At 36.9% G+C, this 20,828-nt stretch overlaps 2 protein-coding genes and 1 long non-coding RNA gene across 3 annotated transcripts; 2 read left to right on the plus strand and 1 right to left on the minus strand.

Annotated features, from left to right (window-relative positions):
• Positions 1 to 405: 405 nt before the first annotated feature.
• On the minus strand, positions 406 to 3,062 carry LOC147531525 (uncharacterized). The gene is made up of 3 exons (XM_086650322.1): positions 2,777 to 3,062; positions 1,656 to 2,436; positions 406 to 1,566 (listed from the first exon to the last, which is right to left on the minus strand). The coding sequence occupies exons 2-3, from the start codon at positions 2,431 to 2,433 to the stop codon at positions 518 to 520; spliced, it is 1,827 nt and encodes a 608-aa protein (XP_086506448.1). The 5' UTR covers positions 2,434 to 2,436; positions 2,777 to 3,062; the 3' UTR covers positions 406 to 517.
• A 164-nt stretch (positions 3,063 to 3,226) lies between these two features.
• LOC147531526 (uncharacterized) lies at positions 3,227 to 6,801 on the plus strand. The gene is made up of 3 exons (XR_015228263.1): positions 3,227 to 3,333; positions 4,243 to 4,312; positions 6,193 to 6,801. It is a non-coding gene; the product is annotated as an uncharacterized LOC147531526 (long non-coding RNA).
• A 9,507-nt stretch (positions 6,802 to 16,308) lies between these two features.
• LOC147531527 (uncharacterized) lies at positions 16,309 to 20,166 on the plus strand. Its single transcript, XM_086648382.1, has 6 exons — positions 16,309 to 16,677; positions 16,890 to 17,174; positions 17,281 to 17,454; positions 17,540 to 17,646; positions 18,538 to 18,872; positions 19,301 to 20,166. The coding sequence occupies exons 1-6, from the start codon at positions 16,525 to 16,527 to the stop codon at positions 19,846 to 19,848; spliced, it is 1,602 nt and encodes a 533-aa protein (XP_086504508.1). The 5' UTR covers positions 16,309 to 16,524; the 3' UTR covers positions 19,849 to 20,166.
• The last annotated feature ends 662 nt before the right edge of the window (positions 20,167 to 20,828 follow it).

A 20,828-nucleotide genomic window follows, 5' to 3' on the forward strand; every position in this document is an offset into this window, starting at 1 on the left:
CGCCCCCGAACCCCCATAATGTTATTCATATATATTAAATGTATAATGAATGTTTTTCAAAAAATCGGGGGCTTCGCCCCCGAACCCCCATAATTTATCTTTTGTTTAATGACTGCTTCCAATAAACAAACAAAATGCAAACAACATTTTCAATAAATTTATTTGGAGAAAACTCTCTGAAGGCACTGGCTTGTATGGAAATATCGATGCAAACAAATGGTTGCATTTCAAACAGATGCAAACAAATGGTTGCATTTCACACAGATGCATACAAATGGTTGCATTTCAAACAGATGCAAACAAATGGTTGCATTTCACACAGATGCAAACAAATGGTTGCATATCAAATTGTTCCCATCAGGCCTGCAACACAGTAACCTAAAAAATGTATACCTAGAACAGTTACCTGCAACACAATACATTTTCATACATTTTACCAAAACAAACATATCATATTGAAATGTCAAATAATCCTTTACATAGAGTAACAATAAAGAAATGAATGTCAAAATAAATTTTAATTCAATATTGCTGCACACGTTCTTTTGTTGTGATGCGATAACTTGCCACAACGTCCACATTTTCTCTTCTTCTTAAACTTGGCTGCTCCAGCACTCTCAATTCTCACACTCCTTGGCCTACCAGGTGGTCTCTTATTTGATGGTGGATTGATTACCGTCTCATTTGTTGCAAACTCCTTGGGTTCATCAATGTTTGGAATGGGGATAATGGCGTGTTCATAAGTTTTCTTGAAGCTCTCAGTCGTAAAATATTGTTCAACAAATGTATCCATAGGTCGTCCATCATACTTGATAGCTATAATAGCATGCTCACATGGGAGGCATTCTACTTGCCATTTCAAACATGAACAGTAGAACGAACTCAAATCAACTAACTGGCTTGGTGTTGAAAAGATCTCATATACAAATTTCGATGATTTTACAACCTTCCATGTAGAGCCGAACTTACGCCTTTGTCTTATGATTTTATCTATCTCCGGACACAACAAACTAGTCCATTTTCCAGCTAGTTCAAGTCTTGTTTGCATCATTTCCATCATTCGTATACGAATGTTTTCTAACATTAGAACTATCGACATGCCCCTTTCCTCTCTAATCCAGGAATTATAACTCTCACATAAAGATGAACAAACCTCACCATACCTTTTACCAACAAAATAAGAGTTTGCCCATTTTTCAAATGGGCAATTCTTAAAGAAATCTGTCAAACGTCTACCACCTACTAACTCCATCTCTTTAAAATGAATGACAAATTCATCCTTAGTCAACGCACGAGCAGCCCGATATAACAAAGACTCAATGTAATCTGCTCTTTGAGCACCATAACCAATTGCATTAACTAAGTTGTTCCTAATATGCCACACGCAATAACTATGGTGGGCATCTGGAAAAATATCACTAACTCCTTTGATAATACTTGGGTGACGATCAGATAAGAAAGTATATGTACGACTTCTATCAACAACACGAGCCAAATTCTCCAAAAACCAATTCCAATTTGAATTGTTTTCAACACTAACAACAGCTAAAGCAATAGTAAAAAATCCTGAAAAAGAAAACGTAGTTAAATAAATAATTGCAACTAGAAGACTTGTTAAACAAAACTATACAAGTTCATTAACTTAGAAATCATACCTTCATTGCCATTCTTTGCACAAGCTGTTAGCAAAGTCCCCTTATATTTGGATTTAAGATGCGTCCCATCAATCCAAATAACAGGCCTGCAGTACTTAAAGCCATGAATACAAGCCTCGTATGCTATAAAAACCCTTTCAAACTGATAAGTGTCCATATCAAGTTGTAGCTGCACATAACTACCAGGATTCCACTTCATAATGGACTTCGTATACCAATCAAGTTTAGCATATCCAGATTCCTCATCACCAAATGCAGAATCAAGTGCTTTTCTCTTTGCATTATAAGCAATATAATACGGGATTTTAATACCATAATCTGATTGGAAAGTAGTAATAATAGCCTTGTTTTTCTTTTTCGGATCAACCTTTACTTCACTTTCTATCAAATTAGATACAACACGAGAATGAACTGCTGGCTTGTTTATATCAGTAAACCCCCCACCACAAGTGTGCTCAGGAACATATTTCTTCAAATAAAATAACGATGAAATACCAAACCTTGAACAACCATGAACCTTCCACCCACAACCCTCAACCGGACATACTGCTACTACCCGATGAGCATGGTTCCTCTTCATTCTATACCCAAAACCAAATTTGATGCAATATCTATTCAATGCAAACCTAAATTGATCAGCACCTCCTTCAAACTTCTGACCAACTTCAGTAAACACAGATCCCCAAGATTCAGACCGGAGAGGATGTTGGAACAACTTCGATGAAGAATCAGCTTGAGTAAAACAAGATGAAGCACTAGATGACTCAACTAATTCCATTTCCTGAACATCAAATCAAATCTGTTAACAATGCTGCAAATACAAAAGCAATGTTCTACTCAATTGTGCAAACACGAGTTGCAGTTCTACCCAAATTGTGCAAACACAATTTGCAGAACAAAAATCATTAGAAATTGATAATCGTCAGAACCAACAAACAAATGTATGAAAAAAATCAAAACACTAAACATAAAGCAATCTATAATACATAAACAAAACAAAACATATATAGGTTTGAAGAATCATCAAGTATAGGAATATAAACAGAGGAAACCAATCAAAAGATAAATAACAATCTATTATATAAATACAACTAGGTTAAAGATGAAGAAAACTAACTTACAGTGAAGAAGATGAAGACGATGAACTGAGGAAACGAAATCGAATAGTTGATGAACAAATCACGGGACGAATACTAAAACTTCCGCAAGATGAAAAACCCTAATTCTTTGTATAAAAAGAAAACCAAGATAAGAAGAAGAACTAGAACTAAATATGAATCAGTGATGGAAGCAACTTCAAATCATCTTCTTCTCTTCGTCTTCTCCCCAATCAAAATCGAAAATCTGTGCCCTATTTCTCCCGTCGAGTTGCAGTCATGAAGTAGAGAGAGAGAGCAAAATAGACCTAAGGGTATTAATGGAATATTAATAAAATTCTTTTAAACTTTTGACCTGAATAACAATTAACGAAATTATTTTAAACCTAACTTCTAATTAGCCTTAATATTTTGGTAGGAAAGCCCTAATAGTAAAAGATTAGGGCTTTTTTAGCTATTTTGAAATTATTTACTACCTAATGACTCATTTCCCAAATAGAAAAAGAAGACGAAAATAACAAACATTATAAAACCTTCTATCTCTCTCTCTAAATCGTAGCGTTTACCTCTTCTCTCTCTCTGTAAGTTCTTCTTTGTCCTACTTTGATAATTAGGGTTTTTTTCCTTCGTAATAGTCCGGATCTGAGCTATTTTCTTGTAAATTGTTTGATTCTTTTGAGTTATAGTTACTCTGGTTTGTTTCTGTGGATGGAATGGTAAAAATGTTCACATTGTGAGGTGCTTATTGTTTGAGTTTGAAACCTAATTAGATATGGAACTTGGTAAAATCTGGTTAATTTACATTGATGATTTCTGGATCGTTGTTGAAGTTCTGGTAGATCTGTTTGTTTGAACTTTTTGCATCTAATTTTGTAGATTTGATATTGAATTATGTTTAAAATGCTTGTTAATTTGTTAAAGATTATTTCTTTCTGGTTAGATTTGAAATTTGAGGAAAACTGTAGACATATTCATTGATTGAACATTGACAACTTCAATGCCCTAAATTCTATTCTTGGTAATTAAGTTATGTAAACTTGTAAAGCTACGTCTTTCTTTTTCCCAATCTAAGTACTTTCCAATTCCTTTTCCTAGTTGAACGAATAAACAAAAAAAGGAAGAAACCTGTCTGAATTCTGAACCCTAACATTGGTGCAAGAAATAGAAGATATATTAAAACAATAGCAATATAAACGCCTCTTGTAGTAATAGTGGCCGACCCTTAAAAGAATTTCCTACTAGTTCTAGCACATTTCATTCACTGGTCCAAGAACGACTGCTTGCAAAGTATATCCATTGAACTGATGGGAATATACAAATATCTAGCACATGAATCATGGATACCCTCTTTTCGTATTTTTTGATTCAAGGTATTACCTATTGGTATGCTCAAGTTGAATATAACATGTTCTTGTCGTGTACTGCTGTCAAGTTGAGTTTTATCCCGGTATTCGGCTTTTCTCACTTTCTCTATCCGATGCCTTGTACAGCTATTAGAGAGGGGTTTTCTACTTGTTCATGTGTCCATGATCCGTCATTATTGTTATCTTCCTAAACAAGGTATGATCTACTTAGCTGAAACACAAAAGCTAAAAATAAACCAACTGATGCCTGAAATTAGGTATCTATCAAACATCAGAGGGGTTTTTGTCCATGATCTACTTAGCTGAAACACAAACGCTAAAAATAAACCAACCAATGCCTGCAATTAGGTATCTATCATATATCATTTGATAGGGTAATCTGAGTATACGAAGGGAGATGTTAGAACTTCATGCGACATGTCTTCTTCCTCCTGATCCCTGGCGAAAAAACTTTTCACAGCTTGTATTTGAATTGAGAAGCTGCTTCTAACCCTGTGATTTCTCATTTGGATTTTAAATACAGTTGAAAACCCAAAGAGACTCAAAAGTCCTTGTACTTTCATGGTTCGTACTTTCATGGTTCCACCTAAGGTGGTGTTTGTTTTTTTATATGCTTCTGAATCTGAATTGGCTGAATCTGAATTGGCTGAACTGAATTGGCTGAATCTGAATTAGCTTAACCATTTTGTGAATTAGATGTTTGTTTTTTATGTCTGAATAGTTGGGGCTGAATTAAGAATTTGTCAATTATACCCCTCATTACATATAAGGCCAAACAAACCCTAAGGTTGGTTGGGAATAAAAATATTAGAAACCCTAGGTAGGTTTTCATTATACTCCTCTTCCACAAGTCTGCCTCTCCTCTTTTCAACAAAAAAAAAAAAAAGTCTGCCTCTCCTCTCTCTCTCCCCCCGCCGGAAACCTCTCGCCGGAACTCCAACCTCCAGCCTACTCTCTCACTTTCTGGATGCCTCTCGCCGACTCTCCTTCTCTCTCTCTTGAAACATGTCGCCATCTCTCTCTCTAACCGATTGTAAGTTGTCGGATCTCTTTCACCTTCTCTGGTTCTCTCTCTATCTTTCTCTCAACAATAAGCCAAACCACGGTGATGTTGTTTGTGGTGGTTGTGGCGTCCGACTGTTTGTGATGGTGGTGGTGGTCCGACTGTTTGTGATGGTGGTGAGATGGTGTGCTGGTTTGTGTTGATGGTGTGCCGGTGGTGCTTTGTTGTTGTTTGGTTTGGTGGTGTTGCCGGTGGTGGTTTTGGTGGTGTTTTTGGTGGTCGTTTTGGTGGTGGTTTTGGTGGTGTTGACGGTGGTGTTGACGGTGGTGTTGCCGGTGGTGGTTTTGGTGGTGGTTTTGGTGGTGTTGACAGTGGTGTTGCCGGTGGTGGTTTTGGTGGTGTTGCCGGCGGGAGAAAAAAATCTAAAATACAGGGGCAGAAACGTCATTTGTCGAATTTCAGATGTTGGACTTATTTTTCAGACTTGTTTTAAAGTCTGAAACATATGGACTCTTTTTCAGCCCATTCAGACCATCACCCAATTCAGCAAAAATTTCAGATTTCTTTAAATCCAAAAACAAACATCTGAAATCTGAATTGGTGTCCAATTCAGATTTCAGATCTGAAAAAAACAAAAAACAAACACAACCTTAGTTAAGAATGCATATATACTTTCCTGGGCCTGGAATCTCAATCATGTATTTTCAGGGAAAAAAAGAACACACTGCTTCGATAAATTACATCATTTCTTAAGAAAATATTAGTATCATTTAGCTTGATTTACTTCGCACATAAAAACCAGTGAAACTAGAGACCAGAAGAACCAATCCATATAAAGTCCTGAAGTCTGTAAATGCTCACAGTTTCTCTACTTCAATGGGACATGGGTTTTTTAATCACTATCATGAGTTTAATGAGTTTTTCAATCATTATCATGTTTAATGAATTTGTTTTTCAATCACTATCAAGTTTAATGAATTACGTTTCTCTACCTGAGGTTTCTAATTTGAGTAAAGGTATTCTCTACCTGAGGTTTTCCATATTCTATGTGCTAAAAGAATGTTGTGCTGCAGGTTTTTCATTAAGCAACAAACGGAGTGAGATTAAATTATGGTTCTCGAAAGTATAACTTCTCCTCATCGGAGATCCCAAACTCCATTTACTTCCTCTTCTGTCAAGAAAAGTTCCCCTGTTCGCGAGGAGTTGGGCAACTACTCTATTCTTTTTCAGCGGCACCGCTTCCTCCTAACAATGCTGGTTCTCTTGGGTTTCCTCTGTACCATTTATCTATATTTCGCGATTACTCTGGGAGCAGGTGGCGAGACGTGTTCGGGTTTGACTGGTGCAGAGAAGGCGTTATGTCGATTGGAGCAAGCTAAAGCGTCAATAGGAAAAGGCAAATTGAAGTTTTTCTAGCATAAGAGGAAAATGCCATCCTTGCATATATGGTGCACCCACCTTCCAAGTATTTGGACGCTTTCTTCGATTATTTATACATCAAAGATACTGACAGGGTTTTGTTCCTATATTTAACTTTCTAGTATTCTTTTTGAATTTGGATTGGAAAGCAAAAGAAAGGGAATGAAAGAACTGTCTTGGTCTGAACTGTGGGGAAGTTATATTTGTAATATTTTTGTTTCTCTTTCTATATTTGGCACTAAAGTTGGATTGATTTTTGTCAATCAGGTTTCTACGGTTCTTTTTGCCAACTCTAACTTATTACATCCATGATTAGGAAATTACAGACCAAAACAACTTGTTTTAGTTGAGGTTAAATTTTTCTTGAAAAATTAAGTTTTTGTGTTTAGGCACTACATAACTTTTCCAGGTACACTTCCAGCCCAATTTTTTATTTAGCATAGTTGTCAATGATGATAATGCTTTTTTTTTTAAATTCGTTAAGAGTTTTCAACTTGTTTTCGTCTAAACAATTTTTTTTATGGGCAAGTGTTTCCAACCTTTTGCAAGAAGTTTGAATCACTTTGCAAACAATTTGCAAGCCTTTACAAGCACTTTCAAAAAAAAAACCTTTACAAGCAATTTGAAGAATTTATTGAATCACTTTGCAAATAGTTTGCAAGGTTTTCCAAACGATTCGCTAGCCTTTTGCCAACGATTCCCAAGCCTTTGCAAGAACTAGCAAGCTTTTTGCACACCTCCGCAGGAACTTGCAAACTATTTGCAGGAACTTGCAAGCTGTTTGTAAGCCTTTGCAAGAACTTACAAGAGCTTATCAAGAGTTTGCGAAGGCCTGCAGCAAATGCTTTGCAAGCTTTTGCAAGAGCTTGATCCGAGATTGCAAACAACTTGAATCAAATCACTGGTATTAAACATAGAATAATCTTATGAGTTATTTCCTATTTGACCCCTTACTTTGTGATCAGCTTCCATTTTTGGCTTCCTATTTTCATGTAAATGACGTAACTATCCTTCTTAATTTCAAAATAAAAATATATAAAAAAAATTATTTCCACCTCACCTCTCTCTCTCCACCTCACCTTTGTCTTTTCCGACGAAGGTCACCCGGCTGGAAAAATTTCCGACCGACGACCTTCAAAAAAGAAAAACAAAAAAAATGTCTCCCTTCGCCGGAGATCTGGTTCAACAAATCTGAAGGTTTGTTCCGGGCAAACCTTCGAAGCTCTGTTCGGAACAGACCTTGAGAGCAGACCTTTGAAGGGTCTGCTCGGAACAGATCTGAAGGTCTGTTCGGAACAGACCTCCGGCAAAGGGAAACCCCTTTGCCGGAGTATTTGGAGAGAGAGATGAGAATTTTTTTTAATTTTTTATGTTTGAAGGTCGCCGGCCAGAAAATTTTCCGGCCGGCGACCTTCGTCGGAGAAGACAGAGGTGAGGTGGAGAGAGAGAGAGATGTGAGGTGAAAATAATTTTTTTTTTAATATTTATATTTTGAAATTAAAAAGGGTAGTTACGTCATTTACATGAAAATAGGGGGGTCAAATTTGAATTTATGAAAAATAGGGGGCAAAAATGGAAGCTGGTCACAAAGTAGGGGCCAAATAGGAAATAACTCTAATCTTATATTTTCACTTGCTATAGTGGCAAGATCAACCTCTTAACAGAAATAACAGTGGGGAAAACTATTTTACCTATAACAAGAGAAACTGAAAGACAAGCTTACGATAAGAACATGTTATATCCAACTTCAGTTATACCAATAGGCAATACCTTGAATATTCCCATCAATTCTTGATGAAGACTCAACAGTTTTATTTGGGTTTAAAGACTTTTTTATTTTGAAATGATGAAGACCTATTGAAGCATTTATTTTGAAATTTCTTGACAAAGAAAGACTCATTGACATCATCAATAGGTTCTTGTTCTTTCAACCAATGCTCATGATGGGTTAGCCACTTAGCCTACTTCTAAGCTCTGCAAAACTCGGAAACCCATCTCCAATCCTTGTAAAGTTATTCTTGATAGTTCAGAATCACTGGCTCTATCATTGACTGCTATAAGAGAATTAACCAAAACTTTTATCTTACTCAAATATTCTGATATAAAAGATGTACCTTTTTTTAATGTTTTGAAGTTTATTTCTTAAGGAAGACTTCTTTGCCTCAAATTCTTGAAGATATATCAATTCAAGATATTCCAGATGTCTCTAGCTGTCTTTAGAGCTAATATATCAGAAGCTATTGAGTGATTTATTGTTGCTTTTATGCAAAATTTGACAAAACTATCAGTCTTTCGCCATTGAAGATAGGTTGGGTTTACCATATCTCTTCCTTCAACCATAATAAGTTGTGGTGGTTCAGTATAGGTAGGGGTGGGGATTTTGCCCATGAGCCCGAATCCGCATACGGCACCCGAGCCGAACGAGGACCATGGACGCCTGCGGTCATCTCGGGCACAATCCGCCAAGTTTTGGTGGACGGGCATGGGTTAAAACTTCTACCTGCACACCCGCCCATGTCGCACCCACTTAACGTCACCTAATGATAGCCAACCAAATTACATCAACTTTTTGAGTTTATGAAGCCCAACAGTCCATGTTGTTGGGCCTAGTAGAGATGGTAAACAATATGTTTAAGGGCAATCACACGAACCTAATGCATTGCTTTGCAATGGCTAAGAGAATTCCTAGTAGGTTACTGAAATAGTGTTTGGCTTAGAGGGAGCAAGGAGTGGGATAAGTTTATATTATATCTCATGAGAATTCTTCATTAGTTTTCAATGTGAAATTAAATTCTTATAAGGAATAACACAAATAACGTCTAGTTTTAATTTCACGTTGTCTCTTTAAAATTACGAAAGGTGTTTAGAGACTTTATAAAAGGAAAAGAAGAAGTGAGTTTTTTCAAGTCATGCGCCTACCCGCTACCCGCTCGCCCATACCCGAATTACCTGAGCTTCTTAATGGGCTTGGGCATGTAATGGGCAAGGCGTATTTCAAAATTGCCCGCCCGATTAACCCGCTTACCCTAATACCCATTGAAGTTTGGTGCTCGACCCAATGCTTCAAGTGCCCATGGACGCCCATACCCGTCCAGTTCCCACCCCTAATTATAGGTACCATCAACATAGCAAATTAGGTAATTTCCTACCAAGGCATTTTCAACCTAGTCTTTCCAAACAAGAAAATTCGAACCATCTAGTCTAGCAGAAATTAGACTTGTAATTTTAGCATTATAAGAGATCTGGCCTGAATTAGGGTTCGTATTCTGTGGTAGAGTAACAGTGGCTGCTGAATTCGCCATTTAATCGATGAAATTGGTTATCTGATTAGCTGATGACAGAAGACTCAATTCACCATTAGTTCTTGATTCTGACTCAAGATTGGGGGTTTTGTTTTTAGGTCTCATAGAACTTTGATTCGTTCTGTTACCATGTAAAACTTGGAAGCTTTAGTAACCTCTTACTTCACTATGTATAAAATACAATCATCTCTCTTTTTATATAGAGCTATAAGTGATTCAACTCAAAGAGAGAAGGAGAGTGCAATAGCTAGAGAGATAAATAGTTAGTTAGTTACAAAACAGATTAACTAACTAAAATTTTGACTAACACTCGAGTATAACAGAAATGTAAAGGAGTGCCCCACAGATCAAGTCTTTTGGCTCATATACCTAAGCCCAACAGTTGTAGCAGTAGTGCCCATAAAGTAGTTAAGTTAGGTAAATCAGTTATCTCCATCATCTGATTCAGTTAACCTGGTCCTGAACCTTCTCTCTTCATTACTCTTACAGGAATGAACCTGAACCTTCTCTCTTCATTACTCTTACAGGAATGAACCTTGTCTTCTTCTCTTCACACATAACAAGGGATGTTGGTTTTAGAGAGAGAGAGAGCTGATTTTATTTCCTTTCTTTCGCTCTATTATTTTGAATTTCAGAGAATAGAAAGAGATAAAATATAGAGAGAGGACTGGTTCAGATTCTTCTGCTCTATATATAAAAATAGAGCCTGGTTGGGATGATCTTATCTTCTCTAAGAAGAAAAGAAACAAACAGAAGGCTCCATCGGAATTGGATTGGGTCTTCTGTTCTTCTTCTTCTCAAGAGCTTCAAGAATATTTTAGAGAGAGAAGAAGAACAGAGATAAAAAGAGGAAAGATCGGCAACTAGAGAGAGAGAGATGGATCTTGAACTGCGAAGAGGTAAAAACCTTGTTGGATATCTCTCTCAGAAGCCGAGAGAGAGAGAGATGAAGTGATGAACTCGGTGAAACCGAATGAGAGGCTTATGAGCTCGAGTGAAGCCGAGTGAGTGATTGATGCACTTGGTGAAGTCGAGTGAGTGAGAGAGAGAGGTGTAAGCTTCGGGTTGGAACTGAGAGAGAGAGAGAGAGAGAGAGAGGGGGCGATCAAGATCGAGTGAGAGGAAGAGAGACAAGAGATTGGTAAAATACCTTCTTTATTATTTTCTACAACTTGTGTTTGTACATTATGTATGGGTTCCTATATATAGGTTTACAGTATAGGAATTGGAGAAGAATAAAACTCTATGATGTTTATCTATAATACAATAATCCTAGTATTCTAGGAATCCTTGTTGTAGTGATATTCCTATGGGACCAAGTCCGAGTAGAGTGGACCTTCCAACATGAACAAAGTTTTTTTCTTCCTTTTCTTTTTTGATTTTGTAGAGAGTGTTTTAGAGAGAGAGTTGAAATTTGAGTATCTTTTTAGTTCTTTTTTCTGAGAATTATAGACATAGATAGAGGATTGTAAAGAGTAAAAGATAGAGAATTGTAGAGAAGAAGAAACAGTGAGTAACTCCATTAATGTTCATCATATTTGTCATCACCGGCAACAATAAATATAACATTTTGGTGACTCCTCTCTTGTTCTTTTTCTTTTGATATTAATTTTTGTAATGAAACTCTTTATGATTTGTTTAACAATTATGTGTAGCTAATCTTCTCTAATCTAGGGTTTTGATGAAGTTATGATTTTGTATGGCTATTGACTCATTATCTTAATAATTTGATAAATAACTCATATGCATTAATTTTCGATAGATATTCATAGTTTCTTCGTCGATTATAATTCCGAGTTGATTCGTCATATTCAAGTAGCATCTTTAATGACCAATACTTCTTAGTTAATAGTCGAATGTTGAAACACGCCTAATCTTTCATTGCTTATGCTTCACAAATCTTGATCCATCATGTTTAGGCTAGGTTCTTTAATGATGAATATCTGATAGTTGATAGGTAATACTTAAAGTCGTTAACAATTGCACATATTGAGTCATAAAAGATACTCCATCCGTCCCAAATTGTATGACCTAATTTCTATTTTGGGTTGTTCCATTTTAGTGTCCTATTTCTAAAAATAAAAAGAAAATAACTTTTCTCTCTTTCCAATAATAACCATTTTATATAACTTTATTTAAAAGTAAGTTCAACTTTTTCATTGTAAATTAAAAAAATTAATGAGGATACAACTGGAAAAACATGTTATTTTTGAAAGTCCAACTCTAATTAATGATGTACCCTTAAAAAGTTGGGTTTTCAAAATAGTTCGTTCATTTTGGGGCTGAGGGAGTATGAGATTTAAGTCGATGTTTATGCATGATTAGAATGGATTCGAAACCCTAGCCTTTTCCCTCATTGATTCGTTTATCATTACTATTTTTTTCTCCGTTATTTTCATTTGAATACTTTATTATTTCATCACCAAAGCCCTTGTTGAAGAAAACCATGCTAGTTCTAAGATTTACGAACAAAGTTTGACTTAGTCTATACTGATCAACCATAGTCTTACCGGGTTTTATTACTTGACGCCCGTATACTTGCGGGTGGGGACCTTTAGGGTGACCTTTTAGTCCCATCATCTTTACTCCTGCATGTTAGTTTCAACGACCTCTTTTGTTTTTTCACTAAGAACTTTGCAGCTTTGCGTTTGAATCAAGTAGCAACTTCGAGCCAGTTCATCCCACCACAAGTGTGCCCAGTAACATATTTCTTCAGATAAAATAATGATGAAATACCAAAACTTTGAACAACCATGAACCTTCCACCCACAATCGTCAACGATCATATTGCTATTACCCGATGAGCATGGTTCCTTTTCATTCGATAACAAAAACAAAATTTAATGGAATACATATTCAATGCAAACTTGAATTGATCAACACCTCCTTCAAACTTCTGATCAACACCAGTAAAAACAAATCCCCAAGCATTAGACCGAAGAGGATGTTGGAATAACTTAGATGAAGTCTTAGTAAAACATGATGAAGCAGTAGATGACTTGACTAAATCCATTTTCTACAAACATTAAAAAATATGTTAACTTTTAAAATGGTACAAATGCAAACACTATATGCAGACACACTTTACAAACACAATTTGCAAAACACATCACATTAATCACATCAGAACTAAATTAATAACTAAACTATGTTTGAAGATTCATCAAAATATAACATAAAGTTAGGTTAAGAGTAATTAAGAAATCTAGGTTTCGGTTTGCAGATTCATCAATTAGATTTACAAAAAATAAAGTGAACTTAAACATCAAGATGTATAGTAATCGATTAAAGGAAGAAACCTAGGTTAAAGGTGAAGAAAATAAACGACTTGCTAGGCAATCTGACTGTCTTGCCCGTCGGAGAGGTTTCCGTGTTCCCTGCAGATTTCGTCCCCCAAATTGGGAGAAGCAAAGTGGGATTCAATTTTCTAATTTATTATTCTTGACTGATTTCTAACAAGACAAATTTCGACATCAACAGTGATTGCATTTGAGTGATTAGGTTCTCATTTAAAGCCCGCATACAAAGTCACAACTTGTACAAATGGTGTTTTAATTCCTAAAGTGAAATAAATTTATTAAACTCTTTTTTACGATATGTTTTGAGGTCTAAAAATACTACATCGTCGTTCAATGAGGATGGATTATTATCGTTGTTTTGAGTAAATAACATCCATGAACAACATTAACTCCAACTAGTCTATAAGTTTGTTTAGAGTGGGAAGACCCTATATGTACAATATATGGTTTAGTATATGTACTAAGTGATGGATGCAACAACTACATAATGAACCAAAGTTTGTTTGAGCAGTTCATTTTTAGTTCTTGCATGTGATTCTGAAAATTAGTGTTAGACGTATTGAACGTCTGAGGTTCCTCTTAGAACACTAGGTGACACCAAAACCCTACAGTGACGTCAGAGCCTCTTGCACGAGCTAATTTTGGCTAGACGGACTAGATCCGAACTTGTTTAGATAGATGAGTCTGAATTAGATTTCGGGCATAAATTTAATTGTTTTGAATTAGATTCAAGTTTAATCAAATTGAATTCAAATCGCAATATTGAAAAGAGTTTTTAATAGATTTGGCCTTAAATTTTCGATTTTTGAAAATAGTTTAAGGAAAGAAAATTGAACGATTTACAATGTTCTTTGAAAAAAGTTCTCAAATTTGGATTTAGGATTATGGATCTTTAAAATCCAATAGCTGGAACAACAATAATTTTTTTAAGGAGAAGGTGTTCTGGCCGCCCCGGACGCGTCTGGGCCAGCTCCGCTCGCTTCGGACTAGAAGTCCGAGACGTGCACTGGTCGGACTTCGTCTCCTGAAGTGGTCCTGAGATACTATTCCTAATTTACTTAGGAGGACATAATCCAATCTTATACTCCCACATTGCTTCATGTCTATCATGCCTCACCCGATTTCGGCCTTTATAACCTCCTTTTACAGCGCGACGTTTGACGGGACCAGAGTTCGCTTCCTTAAAGAAGCAGAATGTGAAGACGAAGGTGAATATGAAGGTTAGACGAAGAAAACAAACGACTTACTAAACAAAGAAATCTGAACTGCAAAAGTCTAAATTCTTGATTTCTCCGTATCAAATGGACAATCACAAAAGATAAAGACCGGGAATAACATAACTATCAGTGGAGGAAGATATCACGATGAAAAACCTCAATCTCAGATGTCGATCTTCAGCTGCTATATTTTCTCCTGTAGGGTATTGTCGAAATCGCACAAGGGAGAGAGAGGAAAACCCCACAGGTATTCTTGAAATTTAGAAAAATCTTTTTATATTTTTGACCTGATAACCCAAATTATTTTAAACTTAACCTGTTATTAACCCTAGTATTTGATAACTTTTGCTAAAGCGGTGGCCTTTGTGAGGATTTTTATGTTATAGATGATTCGATCCAAGTACTCTGTATCAGTCAACACTTGGTTGTTTAAGTGGTTAAAAGTGTTGACATAAACTCCAATTCAAAAAAGGGTTTGACTTTTGAAAAGAAAAAAACTATAAGTTTGTAAGAGGTCTTCCACCTAGAGGTCAAGGGTTCGAGGCACACGCTTAACAATTCAAAAAAAAAATTCCAAAAACTTGGATGTCCTAAGTTCGATTGCCAGAGAAGGTGGAACGATAGTTATTGAACTTGGATTATTAAACGTATAAATAATACTATAAGTTTGTTGGGGTTTTAGGCCTATATATTAAGTTGTTGCGCTTCAGACCTATTTCATTTGTAGTTTAACTTCGACGGTTATCGTGCTTATCACATATTTATGATGTATGAATGCGGCGTAATAAGTCTACGTAGTCTATTTAAAAAGGGTTATTTTCCAAATAGCCCCTAACTTTGTGACCAGCTTCCTGCCTAGCCCCTAACTTTATCTTTTTTTTTTTTTTTTTTTTGGAAGTCGACTACGATCTACGTATGTCGTTACATTTGGCACTTGATACATTATAGATGAGATAAGCTCGATAACCGCCCACTCAAACACTAACAGAATCGGGCCTAAAGCCCAACATTATTTAGACCCAAAGATTCCACCTTCTCTGGGATTCGAACCTCCGACCTCCAAGGATTTCTGGAGTTTATGTCAACACCTTGGAACCACTTGGGCTACCAACTGTTGACAGCCCCTAACTTTATCAAATATTCCAATATGACCGCTTTTTTCAGTTACCGTTAGCACACCGTTAACTAGTCATCACCTTCTCTACTCCATCTCATCTTCTCTTTCTGCCACCTCATCGTCTTCACTGACGAGGGTCGCCGACCGACAAATTTTTTGGCCGGCGACCTTCAAACATTAATTTTTTTTCTCTCTTCTCTCTCTCTCTCTAATCAGATCTAGAGAGAGAGAGAGGAGGTCTGTTATTGAACATACCATTGAAGGTCTGTTCAGGAACAGATCGTGGTCTGTTCTTGAACAAGCCACTTCTCTCTAGATCTAATTAGAGAGAGAGGAAATTTTTTTATTTTTTTAGAGAGAGAGAGAGAGAGAAAAAGTAATTAATGTTTGAAAGTCGCTAGCCGGAAAATTTGTCGGTCGGCGACCCTCGCCCGTGAAGACGATGAGGTGGCGAGAAGATGATGTGGCAAAGAGAGAAGATGAGATGGAGGAGAGAAGGTGATGACTAGTTAACAATGTACTAACGGTAACTGAAAAAATGGGTCATATGAGAATATTTGATAAAGTTAGGGGCTAAGCAGGAAGCTAGTCATAAAGTTAGGGGCTATTTGGAAAATAACCCATTTAAAAAAGGGAAATGCTTAACGTACAAAGAATCTTTGACAAGATTGTTGACAAAATGTCTTTAAACGGTCCCGACCAAATTCAAACTTTAAAAAATTTTGATCAATTTTTGTCTTTTAGTGACAAAATTTATTAAGTCACAAATTTTGTTAAGGATCTTGTACACATAGCAATGGCGAGGAAAAAGAAAATACTCATTTCATGAAATGTCGCACGTGCATTAACGAACTCGTGTCAAAAGTAGCTTACGTGCCTTCAAATCTTTCTCTCCTTGAGTTGACAAATTTCCGTTTGTCAAGAGGGGAAGCTAGGGTTTCATTTTCTGGTTCAAGCGTATTTTGGTTAATTTGGTGGTGTTTTTGGGTTTTAAAAAGATAACTAGGGTTTTGTTAAAATCTGAGTTGGGAGAAGTTTTGAAGATTAATTAATGGTTCAGTTAATGAATTCGGTTAATTTTCGATCAGAAACTGACAAATCGTATCAGAATAAGTACGGGGTGAAGTTGGAGATTGAAGATTCGTTGGAGGAAGAACATGGCTCTCTTCATAAGAGATCTAAGTTTAATCCGCGTTTTCAGCAGGTTTGATTTCAATTTGACGTTTCCTTTTTCAAAATATTTCATCTTTGTTGTCTCCTTTTTTAGGGTTAATTTGATGTTCTCTAAAAGCTAGGTTAAATTTGATTGCGTCTTTTTAAGTCTTACACTATTGTGTTTTAGAAAGTGAGTCCAATTTAGAAAGGATTAATCTAGGGTTTGTTGATGGAGTTCTTGAATGTATATTTTTAATACAGAAATGGAGTATTGAAACTAGCAGTTCTGTGATTCCACCGGCACAATACAATCCACTTGATGAGCCAAGTCCATTAGGTTTGCAGCTGAGGAAGAGCCCATCCTTAGTAGATTTAATTCAATTGAGGCTCTCACAAGGAGGTACTCTTTCTAAACTAGGGCCTGGCCATGGAGAAAAGCTTGACTTGAAAAAGGACGTCAAGGGCGGAACTACCACCGGCGGCAATACTGATAAACTGAAAGCTTCGAACTTCCCAGCTTCACTATTAAAGATAGGGACATGGGAGGTAATGATATGGGCTATATTTCAATCTTATGTTACTTTTAGTATTCATAAATGTGATTTTAGGTTATGGTTACATCAAATTAACTATTGTGTATAATGGGTAACAGTGTGTATCAAGATATGAGGGTGACTTAGTGGCGAAATGTTACTTTGCCAAGCATAAACTTGTGTGGGAAGTTCTTGATGGTGGTCTAAAGAGCAAGATGGAAATACAATGGTCCGATATCATGGGTCTGAAAGCGAATTGCCCTGAGAATGGCCCCGGGTCTTTGGATATAGTGGTAAGTTGCTGCACTTACATTATGTCTGGCCTTGGCGTATGAGTTTAGTTTTTAGTCTTTGAATGATCGTTGCTTCTTCATACAGCTGGTCAGACAACCACTTTTCTTTAAAGAGACCAATCCGCAGCCTAGGAAGCATACACTATGGCAAGCAACTTCAGATTTTACTGGAGGTCAGGCTAGCATCAATAGGTAATTGTAGGACTAAACTTGCTTCCTCCTTTACAGCTTCTAGTCATCTGAAGTTAGAGAATAGTTTCTTATAGTTAAAAAGATTGTGCTCTGCTGTGAAATCAAACATGGCTTTTAATTGCGGTGTGAAAACTCTGTTGCAAAGAATACCCAGAGAACCTCAATATGACATAGATATAGTGGATTGAATGTTCAGAATCTTGGTTTCTCTCTGATGTGTTTGGAACATTCAACTGTTCTTGTGTTGTTTTTCGCGCCTTAGTTAGAGAATTGAATGTGATCTCAATGTTGTTAGACATACTTTCATGCCAGCAACAACATTCAACTTTCATGCGCCTTGTTGTTAAATTCAAATAACCTAAATAGCTGATAAATTGATCCCAATTAATAACACAAACTAGCACCCCTTGTGATATGTAATTATGACGTATTTTGAGGTCGAGCTCACAAGGATTCGTTTGGGAGTTTGTGTTAATATAAAGATATAACTCATAAGTACTAAAGTGCGCAGTTAAAATTTCAGAATATTAATTTGAAGTAACAAAAAATTAATATAGCATATATATGCGGAAGAAGATATTTGAAAAATTCGATGGAGAAAAACCTAAGATATTGGTTCAAAACTAACTATGTCATGGATCTCTCTTTATTGGTCAAAATTTGTAGAATATTCTCCAACTTATAAGCTTGTTTTGCTTTCCTATTGCATCTAGTAGAATATAACATACTGGATCATCTAATTGGTGACTGTAGAGCAACTTAATGTTCTAGATTGATGATTTGAGATTGGCTACATATGAAATAGCAATTATGCGATTAAATTTCTAATTGGTTTTGTAATCTCATCTCAAATCTCCGATCTAATGAATTCTGCATTTCATTTTGTTGTAGGCGACATTTCCTGCAGTGCCCGCCAGGGCTGCTGAGCAAGCATTTTGAAAAGCTTATCCAGTGTGATCCTCGACTGAACTGGCTGAGTCAGCAGCCAGAAGTGGCACTGGAATCTCCTTATTTTGAGCCTAAGTGTTCCATATTTGAAGACCCTGATGAACCGAAATGTCGTGGCATTGATCAACCTAAAACTGAATATATATCAACCTTATCTGGTTTGAGGGATGCACAATCGCCATCTTGTGGCCAGTCTTCCTCTTCTAAAAGTGATTTTCGGGAAACGATCGGTATATCACAAGAAGTTTTATCCCGCAGGACTCTTTCCCCCAGCTCAGGTACATCCATGAACTTGTCACCCTCGTGACTTCGGTCCTGTGAGAGTTCTGATAAATTTTGCCCTGCCACATGTCATACTTTAGGACTTTGATCCTCTATGTTGCTTTTACATACTCTTAACTCATCTATCTCTAACAAGTACTTACTATTTTAGTTAGCCTTTGAACGGGAAGATGAATCCGACAGTTCTCACAAATTTGATTAGTGTTTGAGCTACCTATTATTTCGTTTTTAGGCACCAAGCGTGCTTGACTGTGCCTTCTATATATTTCTGAAACCGTGTTAGATGCAGTATTTTGGGAAGAACACGATATAATCCTAGGTCCTAATTAGATAACTTCATTAATTTACTGGTTTGATTAATTAGTCGAGATTTTCCATCAACTTTTCTTGTTCACTTATATCTTAACTTCTTTCCTCTTGTCAGTTATGGATCCTCATGCAATCGAAGAAAACAGGTACAATGAAGCAGAATCAAGAGGATTCCCGAGCCGCTGGGATCAAATAAAAGTTCCTGGAATTCACCCGTCCATGTCTATGAGTGATTTGGTTAGTCACATTGGAAATTGCATCTCTGCACAAATGACTTCTGGCAACCCCCTTTTTTCGGACGATTCACAGAACAGAGACACGTTGGATGAGATCACTCAGTATTTACTCAGTGATACTCAAAATCCTTCAGCTTCTGATGAGAAATCACTCATGTCGAGAGTCAATTCACTCTGCTGCTTGTTACAGAAGGATCCACCCACAATTCAAAGTTTCCAGGTTAATTTAGAAGACCCAAAGTCAAGTGCTGAAACATCACGTGACAATAAGACGATGGATCTATTTCCAAAATCTGAAGAGGAACTTAAGCCAGGAATGTCCAGGAAGGACTCGTTTGGTGATCTGTTACTTCATCTTCCTCGTATCACATCTCTCCCGCAGTTCTTGTTCAACATCTCTGAAGATGATGAAAACCAAACCAGATAATTTTATGTTCAATTTGTCTGAATGTAAGTGTTATCGATGTATCGGCTTCTGTCTTTCCGTCACTGTGTTTTTATATGTATTTTTTGTGTAAATGAAACCATCAAAGGTTTGGTTGAAGCTTCAGGTGTCCGGATTCAGAAATTAGTTTTGATGAAGAATCCCTTCTGAAGCTGACTAGGGTCAACTGGCATTTCTTCACTTGGGATGTCTCTGTAAATTAGTATCTTAACTCCAGCCATGAACCTTTGAACAATGTATTAACGTATTGGTGTATCGACTTTCTCTAAAATATGGATGTTTGGGTTTCATAAACATAAACACATTTTCTGTTTTGTCCAGAGGGAATGCAACTCCTAAAGGGAATCCCAAATATGGGTGACTTAGGGTTCACAATTCTTTTTCTTTTGGAATCGTCCATTAGTTTGGGTTGAACTAGGTTTTCTCTCATTCATTTTTATGTGAAATAAGTTTCTTACCGATCTAAAGGGCATCTCTATTTTGGGTCTAGTGGTGCTTATCGGGCCGGTCCGAAACAAAACGGTCCAGCCTGGGTTGCGGGCCAGGCCCAAGCAACCCGGGCCGGAATTGTCTTGGGCCGGGCCCGGGTTGGCAAAACCCATGGCTTGACTCGAGATCGGGACTTGACCCAGGTCGGTCTATCCGGGCACGGCCAAACCCAGGTCTGGTCGGATCAATCTATTTTTTCTTTTAGAATATGAGGTTCAAATAAAAGATACCTAACCCTAAAAGTAAATTATATTTCAAAACTATTTGTAATATAACTTATTGTATGGACCAAAATACGTCATCAGGAGCGCCCTAGAAATCCATGACTAACGGGCTTACACGGTGACCAAGCCCATGAATTAATGGCTAATGAGCCCGACCCATTTATCTTCGGGCACCCCGAAGCAATGCCAAGATACGCAAACATTTCCAGCCCTGGCTAAGGAGGTCAGCCCTCACCTCCTCGACGGACC

Source organism: Eschscholzia californica, unplaced genomic scaffold, assembly GCF_041429995.1.
Source record: "Eschscholzia californica isolate CP2 unplaced genomic scaffold, dmEscCali1.0.p SCAF_6, whole genome shotgun sequence".
NCBI classification, from domain to species: domain Eukaryota; kingdom Viridiplantae; phylum Streptophyta; class Magnoliopsida; order Ranunculales; family Papaveraceae; genus Eschscholzia; species Eschscholzia californica.